At 46.7% G+C, this 20,276-nt stretch overlaps 3 protein-coding genes across 3 annotated transcripts; 1 reads left to right on the forward strand and 2 right to left on the reverse strand.

Moving 5' to 3' along the window:
• Window positions 1-6,529: 6,529 nt before the first annotated feature.
• Window positions 6,530-9,406, forward strand: LOC311315321 (zinc finger protein Eos-like; the record flags this gene model as incomplete). Its single annotated transcript, XM_084445972.1, has 7 exons — window positions 6,530-6,569; window positions 6,681-6,785; window positions 6,903-7,160; window positions 7,464-7,631; window positions 7,757-7,906; window positions 8,069-8,200; window positions 8,438-9,406. 7 exons carry the CDS (start codon window positions 6,530-6,532, stop codon window positions 9,322-9,324), a joined length of 1,740 nt encoding a protein of 579 aa, XP_084302098.1. The 3' UTR covers window positions 9,325-9,406.
• A 3,780-nt stretch (window positions 9,407-13,186) lies between these two features.
• On the reverse strand, window positions 13,187-15,060 carry LOC311314865 (small ribosomal subunit protein eS26). Its single transcript, XM_084445381.1, has 4 exons — window positions 15,018-15,060; window positions 13,939-14,116; window positions 13,504-13,634; window positions 13,187-13,273 (listed from the first exon to the last, which is right to left on the reverse strand). The coding sequence occupies exons 1-4, from the start codon at window positions 15,018-15,020 to the stop codon at window positions 13,238-13,240; spliced, it is 348 nt and encodes a 115-aa protein (XP_084301507.1). The 5' UTR covers window positions 15,021-15,060; the 3' UTR covers window positions 13,187-13,237.
• Window positions 15,061-17,495: 2,435 nt separating this feature from the next.
• On the reverse strand, window positions 17,496-19,822 carry fkbp11 (FKBP prolyl isomerase 11). The gene is made up of 7 exons (XM_084445845.1): window positions 19,548-19,822; window positions 19,248-19,414; window positions 18,937-18,999; window positions 18,148-18,235; window positions 18,004-18,037; window positions 17,792-17,862; window positions 17,496-17,708 (listed from the first exon to the last, which is right to left on the reverse strand). The coding sequence occupies exons 1-7, from the start codon at window positions 19,621-19,623 to the stop codon at window positions 17,506-17,508; spliced, it is 702 nt and encodes a 233-aa protein (XP_084301971.1). The 5' UTR covers window positions 19,624-19,822; the 3' UTR covers window positions 17,496-17,505.
• Window positions 19,823-20,276: the final 454 nt, after the last annotated feature.

Here is a 20,276-nt window from a genome sequence, read left to right on the forward strand (position 1 = left end):
ATTGGGTTGGACTTCGTCACCGGTCTCCCCCCATCCCAGGGAAACACGGTGATCCTGACCATCATTGACCGTTTCTCGAAGGCTGCCCACTTCGTGCCGCTGCCTAAGCTCCCCTCTGCCTCTGAGACTGCGGACCTGCTGGTGACTCACGTGGTCCGTCTCCATGGCATCCCCCTCGACATTGTGTCAGACAGGGGGCCGCAGTTCACCTCTCGGGTCTGGAGGGAGTTCTGTCGGGCTATGGGGGCCACTGTCAGCCTGTCCTCGGGCTTCCACCCCCAGACCAACGGGCAGGCGGAACGGGCCAACCAGTACCTGGGCACTGCCCTGCGGTGCATCACGGGCCGGAGCCCGGCCTCTTGGAGCGAGCGCATCTCCTGGGTCGAGTACGCCCACAACACCCTGCCCAACGCCTCCTCAGGTCAGTCCCCGTTTGAGTGCTCCCTGGGTTACCAACCGCCCCTTTTTCCTGAGCAGGAGGAGGAGCTGGCTGTCCCGTCAGTCCAGGCCCACATTGACCGCTGCCGCAGGATCTGGAGGATCGCCCGCTCGGCCCTGCTCCGCTCCACCCGCAGAAGCCAGCGGTATGCCGACCAGCGTCGGACCCCGGCCCCCAACTATGTGCCTGGCCAGGAGGTCTGGCTCTCCTCCAGGGACATTCCGCTGCAGGCAGGTTGCAGGAAGCTGGTCCCCCGCTTCCTCGGCCCCTACGTCATTGAGAGCGTGGTCAACCCTGTGGCGGTCAAGCTCAGGTTGCCCCCCGCCATGAGGATCCACCCGGTCTTCCACGTCTCCAGGATCAAACCTGTGAAGGTCAGTCCCCTTTGCCCCCCAGGCGATGCTCCTCCCCCCGTCCGCCTCATCGACGACCATCCGGCCTGGACTGTCCGGCGGTTGCTGAGGGTCCGTCGCCGGGGCCGGGGTCTGCAATACCTTGTCGATTGGGAGGGTTATGGGCCTGAGGAGCAAAGCTGGGTGCCCCGCAGGCACATCCTGGACCCCTCTCTTGTCCGGGATTTCCACCGGGCCCACCCTGGCCTGCCTGGTCGGTCGCCGGGAGTCGCCCGTAGAGGGGGGGGTCCTGTCACAACCCATGCCTCTAACCCTGCCTCTCTGCCTGCCCCTAACCCTATCTCCGAGAACGAGTCCCCTGGCACCTCCCAGAGGGCGCAGAGGGAACTGCGGGCTCGTCGGCGTGAGCAGCTGCCGGTCATTCCGGTGATTGCACCCCATCCTGGCCAGCCACCACCTGCAGCCCATCAGCCCAGGAGGTTAAGAAGCCACTCCACACAGCATGCGGCGCCAGATCGTTAACCAACCAACCTAGTGGGTACACGTCTCTAGCTCCCTGCCTCGTCTGTCTTTTGAACCTTGCCTTACCCTGTTCTCCCTGTCTTCCCAGTTCCTGCCTGACCCACGCCTGTACGATTACCCAGCTCCTGCCTGACCCACGCCTGTACGACAACCCTGCTCCTGCCTGACCCACGCCTGTACGACAACCCTGCTCCTGCCTGACCCACGCCTGTACGACAACCCCGCTCCTGCCTGACCATCGCCTGTACGACTACCACGCTCCTGCCTGACCATCGCCTGTACGACTACCACGTCCCCGCCTGACCCACGCCTGTCTACGGATCGCGTTACTGCCTGCCTCTCCCCGGATCGCAATAAACGTGCCTACGGGCTTTCACCCCAATCGTGTCTGCTCTTGGGTCCTCCATCCTGACCCCTAACAGGATCGCTGTGCTTAGGTTCTCGTAGAACTTCTCCACTTCCTCAACTGGTGCTGCGTTGGTGGTAGAGTACACACTCAGTCGTCATAGTGTCCCCCCGAGGGAGGACCAGCACCACCATCCGCTGCTTGGTTCCTGCGGACTCCCGCCGCTGGAAGTATAGGATTCTCGATGATCGGTGTCTCCATTGTCAGGCTTTACAATGCTAGTTAAGGACTGTGGGGCGCAACTCCTCACAGCCCTACTCTGGACGCTTTGGGCTTAAAGCCCTCATCCACCCTTGCTCCACACCTCCAGATGGTATACGGTGCGGAGCCAGGCCTGTGGTTTTTGTTCCAAGTTACCTTCTCCTAGATGGGTTGCCTTCTATGGCTATGAGCCCCATCTGCCCATGCTATTTGCCCATAGCTGGGACAGTGGTTGACAGGAGCCAGGGCGTGTCCACACACAGGTGGGCCTGCGCGCCTTGCCTCTGGGGCCCACTGTTGCTCCGAGATCCCCTACAGTTTAGCCTGGGACCGTGAGGTACCCAGTTACCATGTGTGGCCACGGGGAGGCACTGTAGGAGTCTTGGCAGTGGAGTGGCTTTGTACCGGCAGAAGGAAACTTACGCACTCGGCTCCTCTTTTCACCCTCAGGAGGGCTAGCCAGCCGCGGTAGCTGACAGCAGAGTAGCAAGCAGCATGCACTAACTACAAGCACTACTACCACAGATCTACTGCACTACACATCACACAACCCTGCACAGTAATGCACACACAATCATACTGTAAAATGCCTTCATATAACTGGCATGTCTGTGGTTGATGCAAGAATGCATCAGAGCTCATCAAGAATGGTACTTTGTCTTCTTTTTTGGACCATAGAGATGAATAACATATTTTCTTGCAACCGGTAGAGCCTCTGGAAGGCAATCAGTCAAGCCAAAGGTTCTCAGATCCTGAAGCTCATTTATGTGCTTGTCAAGTTTATATTGTCAAGTTTAAAGCTGTGGATTTGCCTATTTTTATGTAGGTCTATCTCGCATCAACCTGAATATGCTTTTGAACAGCACGTCCTAAGGGGGATGTACCAAACTGACACAGTCATGTCGCTAAACCCCTCCTTTGGAATCCAGTTGGAAAAGGTTGGATAATAAAATATGATGTATCACTACAGCCAGTCCTTTTCAAAAAGGAGGCTGCACCGAAAGCTGTGAGAGATCTCATCCATCTCTATTGCAATGATACAGATTGCAATACAACAAGAAAGTGCCAGTGTCTGTCTGTGGGATTGCACTGCACATAATATTGCTCCTGCACTTCCATAGACTGTCCTAATGCTAGTGACTGATTCACCCCCTTGGAAAACAATTTTGACCAGTAATTATTCAGTTCCTCCCCCACTGCTCAAATAGTCTGTTGATTTCTAAATATCACAAAAAGTAACTAAAAAAATTAAACTGAGAATAAGCACTTTTTCAATTTTTCAAGAATGGCACAGAAAAAGTAGTGTATTCCACTGTGTGTACTTAACCCATACTGCACTTTAAGTCTGACTACCATATAGAAGGCTGCCAATATAACAATATTTGTCATTCCTGCTGCATTAAGGTGTATGAGATATAACCTGATCGTCATCTATAGATTCCATATGAATATGAAGTGGGTGAAAACATGGTATTCCCTGTTATTAAGCAGTCATTGTGTTGTATGAAGGCATTTTACAGTATTATTACACCAGGATAAGAAGTAACTCAGAAAAATAAAACTTTGCCATATCTGTCTGTAACACGGCCTAGTAGTCTATAAAAGCCTGCTGATTCACAATACAATAATATTGTGACACTTTGGTTGGTTTGGGGTGTTAGGGTTCTACCTGTAGACAATCTGTGGAAATATAAAGTAAATCCAACCAGTAGATGGAAAATGATGCAGGATTACCTTGGAACTCCTTTTTCAGGGCAGGCCTGGAGTATTTGGCTCTTTTTTGCAAATGTGGTGAATCACTTTATTGAAGAATTTCATGGCTTTTTCAAAACAAGTAAAAAGTCTGATGATTCATTTTATGAAGGGGATAAGTCAAAGTTATGAAAAAATAAGGTCAGATTTTGTTAGAGTAGGACCAGGATTAAAAGTGAATATTCCTTATACAAAATAACTTTTTGCTCTTTCCGCCTATAATAAGGCCTTATATAGAAGGCTGCTGATTCAAAATAGAACCAAATATTGTTATCCTGGTTGCAAGGATTATCTTGGAATTCCCTCTTTCAGGTTAGGCGTTTTTTGTACTTTTTTGGCATATGGGGTAAGTCAGTTCACGGATGAATTTCATGACTTTCGCAGTAAAAGTAAAACTTGGGACAATCCATTTCATGAAGGGGACATATTAAAGATATGAAAAAACAATGTCCCGTTTTGTTCTACCCCGGGAAGGGGTATCTCAAAAACTAAGGCTCTTTTTGAGGGTTGGTTCCTCCACTAAATGTCTCATCTATCTGGCAACCAATAAAGCGCATTTAAGATAAGTGAAAGGGTGTCTGTATTTCATATGGCAGTATGCTTGATATGATCTTTGGAATAAACCTGGTGTGTGGGGGGGTATTTTCTCATAGCAGGTGGGGATCATCTTTAGATCAGGTTCATGATCAAGGTCAGGTTCAATGTAGCCTACCTATAATGCGAATATCTATGTTCCCCTTGTGAGAAGGAAAAAGACACATAGCATTGTGAAGCATGCCCATGCTCTTAACAAGGAAATTCAGAGCCATACTCAACAGGAAGAAGAGGGCCTTCGTGGCAGGGCGAGGACAGGGAGAAGGCCGGGTCAGTCAAGAAGGAGCTAGGAGGGAGGTGAGGCCAAGAACAGCTTGAGAGAGGCTGGAGGGCAAACTTGAGCAAAACAGCACCAAGGAAGTGCGGGACAGAATGAATAAGATCACTGGACATATCCAACCAGGTCCAGCTGTGGGGGGAGGCCAAGAACGTGCTAATGAGCTATAACCAGTTTTTCCAACAGGTTTGACTCAGCTCCCACCCCTGTGACCTCAGAGACCATGACATGGTGGCTTGGATCACAGACTACTTTACCGGCAGGCCACAGTATGTCCAACTGCAGGGCTGCCTGTCTGATGTAGTGATAAGCAATAGCGCCCCCCAAGGAACCATACAGTTCACCCTCTACACCTCTGACTTCAGCCACAACTCTGGAGCGGAGCGTAGCCTACCACCTCCAAGAAATTCATGATTGAGCGTTCATAAACTCTCGCTCTTCTTCTCTCCATCAAACATTGTAATTCACCGACGCACCACCTGCGTCGCCAGTTCCCCCTGTGTTCAAAAAGGGTGTAAAAATCCGTCTAAATCGGTACGCCAAGTTGAGAGGTGTCCTACAAAAGCGCGTAGAAAGGCGACTAAATATCCGCCCTTTTTGCTTGATAGATCGCGCTGTGGGGGGGGGGAAGGCGTACGCCTGAAATCGCGGAAAAGACCGTGTAAAAGAAGGCGTACCTCAATGATAAATGAGGCCCCAGACTTCTACAGCGTGACGATCTGAAAATCACTTGACACTGCACTCAGAGGACACACTCAGACATGGAGAGGATGCATTTAACACTAAAGTGATATGTGCAACAAGTTGTGCACTTGAGTAATGTAGATTGTTAGGCCCCATATATGTTGTATTCGAACTCGATTCTTTCGACATTCTCTGTTATGAGAAATCATTGGCGTTGGATTAAGTGGGTCTGTATCCCGGTGTTTCGCGGACACCGGAAATTGTTTAGAATTCGAGGTGAACGCTGCCGGGAGATGCTGTCGTCGCAAGAGAAAACAAGCGGAGAAGAGACAGACACATAAAATCAGAGAGACAGGGCCTTTCGTGCAGGTAACGTGACATCTGGTGGCAGATATGTGATTGGGAAATGCATTTAACAACTTATGACTTAGTTTAAGTGTTTGCGATGTTAAGTTTATGTCAGGCGATGCTATCGACCAGAGATGCTAGTCGACTGATTAGCTGTCTAGCCTAGCGCATTTTTCTGGGCGGTGGGTGTCATAGCAACCGCTGTAAGAAACATTATTCCCGTGCTGTAGCAGGCTAGCTAGCCACAGGCATGCTAGCTACTAGAATAGGTAAGATAGCTAACTAACCAAGACGTAGCATTGGGATTGGACAATGGACACTGGCAATAAAATATTTGGAGCTGCTTACTTGTTTATAGCACGACTGGCTACGTGTTTTTTTTGTTATTATTGTGTCGATATTATGAGCTGTCACTTCATATATCACTAGCTAGCCAGTTTTGTTTGCTAGCTAGCAGTAGCTATTCTCGCTAGCCTCAAGTATGCTATCTGACGTTAGCTACGTCACCTAGCTAGGCGTTAGCAAGCTAGTTAAATATTTGTCAGCACAACAGTTTGTCTACCTAGCTAGCCAAGTTAGCTAGCCCTGTACTGCTAGCAAGCAACAATGTTTGACAGGTGCACGCACCGAAGGTGAAGTTGGCTAAAAGTATGTTTGTTAGCTTGATGTAACGCTCATTTTCAGTTACAGTACCAATTATCTGTGAGCTGGTAGTCAGACTATATTAGTTAGCACACAGGTTTCACCAGCCTCATGCATAACCATTGCAAGTTATGTTATAGATAACTATGCAGCTTAGCAGAACTGGTTTCTAGCTACATGTCTGGTTATCATATTTTGTTCAACATCGTTATTCATCAGCTACTTTTGAGTGTTGAAGTGTTAAATGTGTGTGTGTGACAGAGAGAAACATTGTCAGCTGCTTTTTTCCCCTCCATTTAGATTGTGTGAGTATGGATGCTGAGGACTGCAATGGCCGATCCTACATGTCAGGTAAGACCATAGTATTTTAATGAGTACACCAGGTTTTGTCCCTGTGTGTGCCGGCGACACCGGGGGAGGGCTGTCAGAACATGTTCAGACTGTGTATGCTGTGGACCACAGGCAGTGGAGACTCTTCAATGGAGAGGGAGTTCTCAGGGGCCCTGGGAGGTCCAACAGTGAGCACCCCTAACAGCCAGCACACCTCCCCTACCCGTTCCCTCAGTGGTGAGTGCCAAACAGTTTATCATGCTTGTCATTGGTTTCATCATCATAGTCAGTATTTCAGCTCTCATATCCTCATACCTCTGTGGGTATCCTCTCCATCTCTCTCTCTCTCTCCAGCCAACTCCATCAAGGTGGAGCTGTACAGTGACGAGGAGGGGGGTCGTGGTGCTGGGCTGGAGGACGAGGGGGGGGACAGAGTGGATGAGGGGGGCCCTGAGCAGGGGAGAGAGCCTGGAGGCTACAGGGATCATGCCAGTCCTGAGCTAATGCCAGCAGGTGCCACCAGGCTGCCCAATGGGAAGCTCAAGTGTGACATCTGTGGAATGATCTGCATTGGCCCCAACGTCCTCATGGTGCACAAACGCAGCCACACAGGTGACTGATCGATCGATTGATTGATTAGTCCTTTGTACTAACAGATATAGGTTAATTTGTTGTAGTTGGCTGCAATTTTGCCTTACATGGTTAGTTCATTTTTATCACATTCTTTTTCCTTGAGTAACCAATGTTCATTATTTAAAAGATCTGAGGGAATCAACTTCTGTCAAGTTAAGGGTAAAATGATTTTATGTAAGTTGAGTGGGCTAACATGGGGAACAAAATTGGTTTCACACTGGTGTAAATGACTAGGCTTGGTGATGAACAGCATGTGTGTAACCGAGTGTGATTCTACCTCAGGTGAGCGACCATTCCAGTGTAATCAGTGCGGTGCCTCCTTCACTCAGAAGGGGAACTTGCTGCGCCACATTAAGCTGCACTCTGGGGAGAAGCCCTTTAAATGCCCCTTTTGCACCTACGCCTGCCGCAGACGAGACGCTCTCACTGGCCACCTCCGCACTCACTCGGGTGAGAGGGATTCACACACACACACACACACACATGCACACTTCAGTCACTCACATTATTCACACAGACACTTGACATGAATACACTGTTGCTATGTAATTGTGTCCTTGTTGCTCTGTCTCCAGTGTCTTCTCCCACTGTGGGGAAGCCCTACAAGTGTAGTTACTGCGGCCGCAGCTACAAGCAGCAGAGCACCTTGGAGGAGCACCGCGAACGCTGCCACAGCTACCTCCAGAGCCTGGAGACCCCGCAGCCGCCCGGCGCTCACAACCAAGGTAGAGCTGTTTATCTCCACACACACACACGGCGCCATCATTACCACCCACGAATCAAAACACACACATAGAGTACATGCGTTTTACTTAACCTTACACACACACGCGCGCGCAATGTAAAAGTGATCTATTCTCGTGAAAGTGATGCCATGTGCTCTGCAGGAGAGGAGCTGAGGGACCTGGAGTTCATGCCTGACTCGCTGATGCAACCCTCCTCAGACAAGATGGCGTTCATCGACCGGCTGGCCAACAGCATCACCAAACGCAAGAGGTCCACGCCGCAGAAATTTGTCGGTGAGCACCTAATTTTTGATTGTGAGTAGGGGAGGTGAGCAAGAAACGGCTCATACACACAGGGAGTGAGCACGAACAGGTGCTGCATCTTCAGCAGGTCTGGGAACAGAGGATCGTACTGTACAATCAGCTCCCAGCTGGTTCCTTACTCTCCTCCATGCCTTCCGGTGTGGTTGAGAGGCCAGCTTGGGTGAAGGTCGTGGAAATAACGCCCGCTGCCCGTTTTCTGCCCCGCAGGACAGAAGCACATGCGCCTCAACCTGGCGGACACGCCTTACGAGCACAGCGCCGCTTTCGACAAGGAAGGGGAGACGCATCACGGGGGTCTGGAGCAGCCGCACTTCCCCGGCCTAGGAGGAGGAGGAGGAGGGTTCCTGGGGGTCCCAGGAGGAGGAGGGGGATCAGACACCCTGCGACCCCTGCGGTTGTCGGAGCTCCGGCCAGCCATCAGCTCGGCCCACGCCCCCATGGCTCCGCTGGGGCCCAGGCTGGACTGCACGGGGGCCGGGGCGGGGCTGGGGTCGGCGGGGGCGGGGGGGAGGGAGGCGGCCGAGGGCCACGAGGACTTGCCGCCGGGCCGAAGCCGCGCCCCCTCGCCCAGCAACGGCTGCCAGGACTCCACGGACACAGAGAGCATGCCAGATGAGGTGTACGGCAGCACGGCGCCCGCCCTGCCGCTCCACAGCAACAACAACAACAACCATCACAACCTCCACCACCTCCACTCCAACCACCACCCTCCGCCCCCACCTCTGCTGCACCACAGGGCCAGGGACAGACTCAGCCCCGGCCACGCCAAAGACAGGGACGGGGAGAGGGAGGAGGGAGGGGGTCACCCAGTCGCCCCCGCCCTTCCAGCCCTCCCGCCAGCCCCGGGCTCCCCCGCCGCGCCCTCCTCCACCTCCAGGGAGGCGTTCCGGGTGGTGGACGGGGAGGGGCGCGCCGTGCGCTCCTTCCGCTGCGAGCACTGCCGGGTGCTCTTCCTGGACCACGTCATGTTCACCATCCACATGGGCTGCCACGGCTTCCGCCAGCCCTTCGAGTGCAACATCTGCGGCCACCGCAGCCAGGACCGCTACGAGTTCTCCTCGCACATCGTACGCGGGGAGCACCTCCTGGGCTGAGGAAGGGCTCCTGGCCAGACCGGCTGCTTTACATAGGGCTGTTTTTAATCTGAGACAAAGACCTGGCTGGGTTTGGTCTGCACTGCACAATCACAGAGCTTAGAACGGAAGGGGGCAGGTGTGGAAGTATGAAGCCGCTTTTGTAAGGGAATTTTACACAGGCATTGTTACTGTTACTATAGAAACCTTGAGTCCAAATAGGCCCGATAGATGGAATAGCATCATTCTGACAAGGAGACTCACCACTTTGCACTTTTCGCAGTGGATAAATTCTTAAAAATAAAAATGCACTTTCAAATTGATTTTATTCTTAAGTAGATGAAGAGTCAATGCACTTTTTTATCCTCAGAAGTGCCTTGTCTGGTGTGGTCTACCTTCTCTCTCTAATCCAGGGGGAACCCTGGCGCACAAAACTATGATGCTCCACAAATGTGATTTATATGTGTGACTTTTTGAATAACGTTAGTTCTCTTCTTCTGCACTTTAAACTAGCTAATGCAAAAAACAAAAAAAACACAAAAAAAACTTTGATAAGCTTACAACTTGCAATGCAGTAAGACAAATCACCAGTCTTCTTTAGAGGACTTTGTTTTTCCTGGAATTTGTTTAACTAAGACCCATTTGAAAAGCACTTTTCACAGATCTATTCCATTCCCTAACTAACAGAAGCAGAGTGCCTGAGGGAGGGAGTCCCAGTGTTGCATAGGTGGTGTACAGTAGATCATGGTAATTGTTGTGCAGACCAGACTCAGGAAACCAGGTCTTAGTCAAATGGTTAGAGGGATTTGAGGCATTTGCCTCAAATATGGAGTGCACTTTTCCATTTTACTTTGTGTGTTTGTGTGTGCGTGTGTTCATTTGGACGTGTAGTAAGTTAAATGAGAGTGAGTTGAAGGATTTTAGTAGTGTGAATGTGGGGATGGGATGGGATACTGTATATTAGTTTGTTTTCTGTTTCCGCTGATGCTTCTGTTGCACTGATACCTGCCGAGATATGATGATTATATTCAACTATTTTTTAGAAGAGCTCATTTATGACCTGCACATTTCTCGGTGCAGTTTGTAGAAATAAATAAAATGTTTTTCCTCATTCCTCAAAAAAGTTCCACTGCCACGATGTTGGAGAAAGATGGAAGTAAGGTTGTTCAGAAATTCCCTTCATTATCTGGCCCTTCTTTGATTGATGAGAAAAACCAAAATTATTTACAAGTGAGATCTACGACCAGTTTTGATGTATTTCATTGTATTGTGCCTTTCATGATGCTGACCTCACTGATGATGCGTACGTACGGGGGACATGCATGCAGCACCAACAGCGATGTCTTGCCAGCACGACTTTATGGTTATGTTGACTTTTAGTGATGTGAAGATGAAGGGAGCCTGAAGATCATGGGTAAACCCAGATGATGGTACCACAGTCCCATTGTATACCTGATGCCCCATATAACCCCAGTTGCACTGTCCCCATTCATTTGGCCTATTCAAGATGATAAAATCGTCCTTAAGGAGAGTGACATGCCGGGGATAGAGAAGCACTTTTCAGGCATATATCAAAGATATTCAAAGTCTTTATTTGAAGAGCTCAAGTGCATGTGATCGCCACCTGCTGCTATGATGTGTATGAGTGAAGTGGTGTGCGGTCACAGTCCTTGGTGGTTGACAAGCTATGTACTTAGAAGACTTAGAAGTGACTTTAAAATGTCTATTCCACTCTTACTGTTTTTTTTCTTTTTCTGTTCTCATTTGAGTTGTATTTGTTTTTATTATAGAGAGCACTGATGTTCAGAAACCTCTTATTTCAAGATATACAAGCGACATAGTAAACAGTATTTTCTGCAGCACTGTGCAATGATCAAATTAACTGATAAATACTCAAATAGAATCAGACAAAAAAGGAGTAGGGTTGAAGGTCTGCTTCAGAGCCCGGTCCGTTATTCTGTCTGGTTTTCAGTAGGTGAAGGAAGTTTGTTGGATTTAGGCTGTAAAGCTTCCAACACATGAAGTACAGTATGACAGATGAACAGTGGAGCATCTATTATGATTTCCAAATGTGATACCTCAAATGATAATTGCCTGTTTTTGGGGTATGGGGAATATTGATGTAATCTTTTTATTTCTGGTGGTCAATTAAGTGGTTTAGGCAGCAATGTATCTTAACTCAGTACATGATTTATTATTGAAGTTATGTGGAAACATCAAATGCTCACAACATCAAGGCATAGTTGCACTTAATTGGTTGCATTAACCTCAATATCTGCAATGCTGTTCTAAACATTATGCCTTATCAATGGACACGTAATGACTGTTCAGCAAAGTTGAGAATGAACAGTATAAACGCAGTGAGAAATAGTCTGACTAACATCCAATTGAACTTCATCTGGCACCTCGGAAGAAAGGTTTTAAGGGGGTTCCTAACGATCTGGGGCCATATTAAAGTTTTGATGGCAAATGATGTATGTCAAATCTACACCAAATTGCGATTGTAAAATATAGCCATTCCCATGTGTAATTTACAGTACTTTACATTTGCATGAAATCTTCATTGTTATTGACGATATCAGCTTATTTGTGATGTTCCCCTACATTTTTGCATAGAAATCAAGGAAATTATCATGATGCTTTATAAAGTGTAAGAAGATATTGGAAATGGGGCCCCAGCTACAATCCTCTTGTTGGTGTAGTTTGTATGTGTTGTAAATTGTACTATTGTGCCTTTTGCCTAAGGTTTTCCACACCTTTAAATCTTGGTTGTGTCCCAATTCTTGATGTGCTCTAAGAAACCAAAACTTATTACATAATTTTTGCGTATTACACTTGGCAAGCATTCATATAATCTGGGCTCTCCTCACCAACCCAAATTGATAATTTCATGACCTAGACAGAAGGCACTTCAAATCAGATGGTTGTAAAAGTAGCACTGTGGGTCCAAATGTGAACCAGTCAGATACCCTTTGCCCAAACATGTTAGTCAACATCAAAGTAAATTCTACTTGTAGATCTCTGAAAACCAAATGGAATACATAGTAATAATGCACATACTGGTAACTGCCAAAAAACTAGATAAGTATGTGATTGGATCTTTGTATGGTATTGCGGGTCTCTTTAATTTGGTCATTTTACATGCCTTGATAAAACCATTCAATCAATTTGAAAGAGCTAGCCATGAATTGTTGTGGAATCTTATTAGTCAATGACTGTCCAATTGGATCTGCAGTTGTCAAGCTCATACTCTCAAAAGCTATGACCAGCACATGACTGGTTTTTAATGTGTAATATCACATTTTTGTCCTGCTTCCAAAGTGGAAATGTGAAGGCTGGATGGGTTTTCTTGGTGTGCTACACTGGACAGCTGTTTTTAGAATCGGGTGCATGTGGTACCTAAGCGCTAGCCGTTTTACTTACTCAGCTTCTCCCCCAAATAGTCTTATGGACAAAATGATAAAAGCTTTTGTACTTCTACTCAACACCCAGCCCTGCTTCAGAAAAACATATTTTGTTACTGATGTGTAGTTCATGTGTTGGCTTTTCCCCCTAGCGTTTAAATGTCCCTCTTCTCTTCAAAGTTTCTCTATTGCACTGTGTTTGTGTTCCCTTTGACTTGACTATCTGCTTTGTTAACTTTTCTCCTCTTTACCCAGTGAACGGTATTGTTTCGCTTTAACTACTGCAGAGCCTTTTTACCTGTATCATAATGTAATTATGTCTTTGTGTAATCAAGATTAAACTACTGTAAGTTTTGTACTGTACTGAAGGAGAGTCTATTCCAAATAAAAAACTACTTGACTGGCTGATACTTCCTTGATCTGCAGGACACTGGTTATAAAGCCTACATTGTCAGTGGTGTGACTTAAGTAATGAGAAGTTATTTTTATAAAGATGTTTATTTGATTTTTTTCCCACAATGTCTTCTTCCTCACATGGGTTTCGGAGGAGGTCTGGGTGCACCACCCTGTAAAGAAAACCTCATTAGACAGTTCATGTAGACCACACCTTAAATAGGACAGGCAAATGTAAGAGTTATAGTATAAATAGTTGATTTAATTGATGATTTAAGTATATCATCTAAAAGGTATACTGAGCTTTAGGTTAGTATGAGTGCATCCAGTAAATTTACAAGCTAGTACTCTAAGCTGCCGTGTTGGTTTTATTCTAGAAGGGGGCTGGTGGTGGGATACTCACACTTGGCCTGAACCTGGGGGGTGGGGTGCGGTCCTTCCTGGCCTCACAGGAGCGGTTTCTCACCACCTTACTGTGGATGGCACAGCTCACACAGTAGTGCAGCTTCACGTACAGCTTGGGCAGGACGTAGGCTGCAGAAGGCAGAGGACAGAAGTCATGAGTAAGATGTCAATATTATTTGAGCACTATTTCACCCTAGAGAACATCAATCGCATGGTAGAATGGAAGGGGAGAATTATTAAGCCCACTACTACATTTAGTAGAGTACAATGCTATTTGACAAATCTGATGGCAAGGTCAATAACAATTTCATCAATAGGTTACCAGGACTAAACTCTACAATCTGAACAACATAATGTACTGAGAGGGCAATTAAGGACTTTTTGGGTTTAATCCTCAAAATTGCAATGGTACCGGACACCTGAAGACACTCACAGTCAAAGACGCTGGCCTCAGAGATGTCCCTGACCGCTGCAGCTTCCACAATGTTCCTGATGACAAACTTCTTGATGGCCTTGTCCTTGGGGACACAACGGGCACAGTTGGTGCAGCGGATGGGCTGCACATGCCCACGGCCCTTCTTGGCACGTCCGTTGTTCCTTCTCTTCTTGGTCTATAACAGACGTACAAAGACAGATGCGTAAGGACATGTACGTGCTGATTATCGCTTACTTTTAACAGTACTCAGTTTACTGTGTAATGCATTGCAACTAACTTCAGGTACATAGACCCAATTTGCACTTTCCGTTGTTGGTTATATTTTATTTTTGCACTGTTGAGTCCTGCACCCTGTCTAATGTCTCCCTCAGTGTAGACTATGCACCATAAACCCTCAACAAATTCCTAGTACTGTATGTGTAAACCATAGATGGCAATAAACTGATCTTGAATCTTGTTCATACACAACCATAACTGGCCAAGGTAACCGCACTGAAAAGCTAATTAACATCCTTGACATTTAAATAAAACCTTGAGTAACTTGAATGGAGGAAAGGAAATGTAAGTTAAAACTAGTACTCAAATTTCAGTGCGTAACGTTAGTAGTCTAACGTTACTACAAGGCTGGCAATGCCGGTTGCATCAATGCATCTTCTGGGAAAGATAGTGCTGTAGAATGAAGTACTCAAAAAACCTTTAAAGGCTGTATGTAACTGGGTATTCCGAGTCAGGGTTACGAAGTGTTACAGCTTTCACTGACTCTTGGATGGTGAATTCCTAGCTCTTGTAGTAGTTTCTTTAGCTAGCATGCTAACATGGCTACTTGCTACGCTAACGTTAGCTAGTATTAGCTACCTGCTAACAAACTAGCAAGCAAGCTAGCTGGAATACACGACAGCCTCCGATCCCTAATATGTTGCTTTTCTCTCCATATATAGTGAATTCGTAGGTCATCTATTCTACAATAAAAGTGAGGTGGTGGTCTTATTAAGTATGAAACAATGTTTTGTTCAATACTGTGTTTTATGAACAATAATTTGGTTTTTGGGCCACGAGTGTCTGGGCCATGCACTCACCATGTTGGACAGGAGAATGGAAAGAGGACCGGAAGAGCCTGTGCTGGCGAACTATAGTCTATACTGTAAACTCTCGAGGTTCAATATGGTCTGAAAAAATATATTGAAACGTGTATTTATTTTCATACAAAGGTTCGACATATTATTTGAAGCGAAAATAATCACTGAATGATATTATATAGTCATCTTCTCTTACGTGGGAAATAATTATGTAGTGAAGGAGCTAGCGGAAGGATATAAGCAGTAAACTGGCAGTACTCTACCGGTGTCGCAATTTACCGTAATCTCTCTGAAAGGCTGTTACAATTATTTGAATGGAATGGGATTTGATTAATATTGCCCATGCAGTCAATCAATTAAGCAGTTGCAAACCAAAAGTTAATGTCATCAAGTTATTGGGAACTGTCTAGTACAGTTGATTTAGCTGGCGTAGTTACCCACATGTAGAAGACCAGACCAGACCATCAAATTGGAAGGCATAGACTTCTGGCCCAAGTAGGACTGCAACTGTGGTATTGCTTTGAATATGACCATTCCATGAAATGGTCAGTACATTACATTGTCGGGGTCCGGTAAGTAAAAACAGTTAGTCTCGGCTCAAATCAAAACAAAAAAGGCAATGAAAAAAAGTAGACCTAATGAAGAAGTGCTGTACTTACCTAACCAAGTCATTTGTTTAGTTTCAGAATCTAATTATCTCTGTGCAGTCAAGTGGCTATAAAACAGCAGAGCCACCCAGTAACATTAGGAGAGAGGTGAGATAGCAGCGTCATGTCCAAGAAAGGGCAAAAAAAGGGTTTGGGGGTGTGGTGGGCGGAGCAGGTAGCGATGACAGAGCAGGAGAGGCTCCTGTTGATGCATCAGAGGGCGCAAGCAAAGAAAGAGTTGGCCAAAAGGAAAGAGGACATGCACAGTTCCTCCTGGTAAGATCACATGGGTAAAAGCTTATTCGCCACACTTTCAATTGTCTCTATACAATGTATTCCCTTCCCTCCTCTTCTCCTCATAGCCTACAACCAGGAAGAGCTGCAGAAGGAAGAGAGGAATAAGCTGACCCAGCAATGGCGGACAGTTCTACGTCAGACGATCAGCTGAGTATCACCCAGGAGCAGCAGAGTTACACAGTGAAGGACAAGGTCATCAAGACTAGATCTCTATCCTAGTGCTTTGTGAGTGACCTGAGTTAACCCTAATCCTCACTTTCTCTCACAAATAGAGTGTGTCTATTTATCTGTCTGGCTGACTTCCTGGTCCATCTCCATGCTGCGCTCCAGGCTGAGCTCCAGTCAGAGGGAGAGCGAGGGGGTGGTGGTGCTGAGGGCTCGGGAGGAAGTCACCCTGCAGGTCTGCCAGCTCACCACCCAGCTGAGTCACGACCAGCTTACCAGCCTCCCCTTCCACAGCAACGACGAGGTCAGGAATCTGCAGGGCCTCACTGCTAAGGTGTTGTAAGACACACACACACACACTTATCTCACGTGTCAGCTGCCTCACACATAGTGTTAGTAATTCCCACACATCATAGATTCTCTTATCCACGCATACTCCACATTTCACACTTACTGACAGTCTGACTTGCCGTACACCTTCACTTGTGGCGAGTGACATTTACACTGTCTGTCCTTTTTCTGTCTGTTGGCTTCAGAGGGAGAGGCTGCTGCTCCTGGCTGAGATGGTAAATGATAAGTGGATTGCGCACCAATGGCGGCAGCTGCCATGCAAGGTGCTAACCTGCTCATTGGGAGCAATTTGGGGTTCAGTGTCTTCCCCAAGGGCACTTCGACATGTGGACAGGAGGAATCGTGATTCGAACCGCTGATCCTACGATACAAGTTCTACCTCCTGAGGCACAGCCGAATTGTGTCGGAAGCTGGAGACTGGGCAGGAGAAAGTCCTGTCTTTCGGGCTAAGTTATAACATGGTTCTCATGCAGGAGAAGGCCTCTCTAACCTTAAAGAACCAGCAGCTTCTCCGCCAGTACCTGGATGAAACTTTCATTAGCGATGACATCCTACGCCACTGCAACCCCCTGTTCATGGTCTCCTGGAGCCCTCGCGCTGCCGAGGACGGCCACACTGTGATAGAGGAGTGCACTGTACACTGCAGAGAGGGATACTCATCTAACTAACAGGTGCAACCAGGGGTGGATTGGAGGGTAAACCCAAGCAAACTCAGTTTACCCACCTCTTGAAAATGAGGCTGAGAGTTTACTCACCTATTTTCTGATCAACTGTATTACATCCAGATTGCCTGCACCTTTTGCACATTAACTACCATATATGTCACTACAAACTCTGTAGCATACCTGAACTTGATTTGTGACTAGGAGAAAACTATGAACTATCAATTTGTATAGAATCCTACTACCTATTTTATTTTCAGGCATCATTTTACCATATGCTGAAACACCTAACAAATAAACAAAAGGAACATCACCATTCACAATAATAAATTGTATATTTTATTTAAATAGTGTGACTATTGTGCATCATTTCTTTTTGCTCTTCTTGTCCTTCTTCTTGTTGGGCCGCTGGGCCTTGGCCTTGTTATAGAGGTAGAACCCCACCAAGCCCAGCAATGTGGGCACCAAGCCTAGACACACCAGGGGGAGCACATCGTTCACCATTCTCTGCCATGGCGTCTGTGGGGTCAGGGAAAGTACCTCCACCTCAAACTCAAGTGCAGCGTCACCTAGAGTAACACGGACAAAGCTTTAGTCATAATGTGCGTGTGTGTGTGTGTGTGTGACAGTATAGAGTGCATGCATATAGTACCAGGGATAGTGGGAGGGTATCCTTTCTTCCCATAGGCAAGATGAGGTGGAATAGTGGCCTTGATTTTTTGTCTGGGGGATAATAAGAAAGAAAACAGTATTTTGGGATGTTATATTTTAATGTATCAGGCCCACAATTTCAATCGTTCTTTTTGTCGGTGGATAGAATGCATTTCAATGTCTTTTCAACAGCTGAACATTGATTATACTCACCCTACACACAGACCCAACAAGCTTTGCTCCAGACCTGTCAAGAACATCACACATTAGCAACATAGTTTCTTATTTGTTACATGTGTTCCCATTATAGTATTGTATATTGTTCACATCACACAGAATTGTGCAATGTAAGTTTACCAGTAATAACGGTCCTCTTCCCCAGCTCCACAACGAGGGGCTCCCGGGACAATGATGAGTCTATCACCTTGCCGTCCGCTAGTTTGCCCTATTAAAAAGATCACACCCGGTTACAACAGTGATTGGACACGAGAGCAGTGTTAACAAAATATGTATCCTTCAACGAAAGAAATATAAATATATAAAACAACAATGCAAATTGTGTAAAGTAGTATGGTCGTTGAGAAAACAGTCTCGAAGTGGGTTGGGGCTCTGGCCATGCGCCCTACTGACGCAGCTGGAGTGCTGACGTGTTGCACCCTCATCAACAGCAGAATGTCTGGCACGCGTAAAAACGAGTATATTTAACACCGAGTAGTTAGTTAGGCTAAGTATACCGATAAGTAAAACACACAGTAAGCATAGATAACTAGCCGTCGGATACGTAGACACAATGACAGAAGTTTCAAGCAAGCTAGACAAAAAACACATAAAAATATCAACATTTGTTAGCAGGCTTTTTGCCCCGTTTCAAAAAAGGTGGACTATTGAAACAGCTGGATTCAAAGTAGCCTAAAGATTTTTGTGTGCACATGTGTAGTGCCACATCAATAACGTAGGCAAGGCTACCTATGAGTGCACACTGCAGCAAAAATCCTGCAAGCATAGTAAATATTACAATCACCCCGAATTTAAATGCTATTCTTAAATGATCATAGCTGCGCGAACTCTGCTGCAGGGCGGTGCCTTTGCTTTGAAAGAGAAAAATATAAGTTGAATGAACATGAATAGGCCTACACTTTTTCTTACCGTGTAGTGGATTTCAAGCGTGTCCCCCATTTCTGATAATACAGCACAAGTTTCAGGTTTCACCTAGAGGGAAGATGGAAAACGTTTAAAGAGTGCGAACTACGTTGCATTGTTTCATTCCATTCGAAAAAGGATTGATTCTGAAAAAAAGGATCAAAGGATATCAATGCGAACGATATATGCCTCATAACAAAACCTTGTCAATCAGGACAGGCAGTATGCTAAACTTTATTTGCAACACCGATCCTTGATTTTCAGAAGCTTCGCATAAATCAGCGAATTTAAATAGGAAATTAACTGTGAAAACTCACCAAGGTCTCCAACAGTAATTCCTCCACCCCATTTTCGTCAGGGTCAACGTCCTCTGCAGCAATACAGGCAAATGCAGCGAGAAAGACTAGGATGATAGCAGTCTTGACTTTCATTGTAGCTGAATCAACTTTTGAAGAAGCCAACCAACTTCCGTAAGTAGCCTGTCCTTTTGTAGCACAACAGAGACCACAGCGACCAAAGGGCGCAAATGTGTGAAGCGCAGATTCTTATTTTAAAAAAAGAGGCTTGACGCCAGTTAAGGATGAGGTGTTATTAAATGTGGAGATAAAGGGGCCGACCTGCGCACGTTGTCCCTGTCCCAACACCTGGGTCGACCGGTCCAGTGCCCGCCTGCCTCAAAGATTCCGCCAGCATCCCACAAGCCCCTGGTTGTTGGTTGCGCTTGCTATTCAGCGGCGCACGAGGGCAGTTTTTAGTAGGCTAGAAGGATTCAAATGGCTACATATAGGCTAGCCTACTCATTAGCAGCATCTGATCAAACATAGGAGGCTAATGTAATACGGGTTACTAACAAAAACACATTAGGTACCGCTCGCGACCAGACCTTGTGACCCATCCCAAATAAATCAGTGGTATAGGGCCTATAGGCACTCATCTGGTACAACAAGACAGCTTGTCTGACCTTTGGACCTTTGGACCCTCGTTCCCTCTGTTCAATGTTGCTGGCCGAACACATGCATCTCTCTGTTGGCACCACAAGAGGCAGTGGTCCGTCCATAGATCAAGGCTGCGTCCCGAATTGCATACTTTCATACCATATAGTATGCCAAAAAAGGATGTACTGTAGGATGTCCCAGTACATAGTATGCCACATGCAGTATGAGATGCATCTGGCTGCAGACAAAATGGCCGACCTCCGCAAGAGGCGCCTCCGCAGTTGACAGGAAATCACGTGACCTCTGCAGTTGACAGGGAATCCGTTCTGTTTTTTTGTGAGCATGCGCAAGAGGCTCCTCCACAATTTACAGGAAATCAGGTGACCACCACAGTTGACAGGAAACCGGACG

Source organism: Borostomias antarcticus (genome assembly GCF_949987555.1).
Source record: "Borostomias antarcticus genome assembly, chromosome: 11".
Classification (NCBI taxonomy): domain Eukaryota; kingdom Metazoa; phylum Chordata; class Actinopteri; order Stomiiformes; family Stomiidae; genus Borostomias; species Borostomias antarcticus.

Excerpts from the sequence above, each read along its gene's own strand:
- LOC311314865 (XM_084445381.1), bottom strand. Across the intron at positions 13,635-13,938 it reads TGAGGCCAGCGTCTTTGACT|CCTACGTCCTGCCCAAGCTG; the intron begins GTGAGTGTCTTC and ends TGCCTTCTGCAG. Across the intron at positions 13,274-13,503 it reads CCCCCAGGTTCAGGCCAAGT|GGTGGTGCACCCAGACCTCC; the intron begins GTGAGTATCCCA and ends TTTTCTTTACAG.
- fkbp11 (XM_084445845.1), bottom strand. The coding sequence starts at position 19,623 with ATGCTGGCGGAATCTTTGAGGCAGGCGGGCACTGGACCGGTCGACCCA. Across the intron at positions 19,415-19,547 it reads GACAGGGACAACGTGCGCAG|GACAGGCTACTTACGGAAGT; the intron begins GTCGGCCCCTTT and ends GTGCTACAAAAG. Across the intron at positions 17,863-18,003 it reads TTGTTGGGTCTGTGTGTAGG|ACAAAAAATCAAGGCCACTA; the intron begins GTGAGTATAATC and ends ATTATCCCCCAG.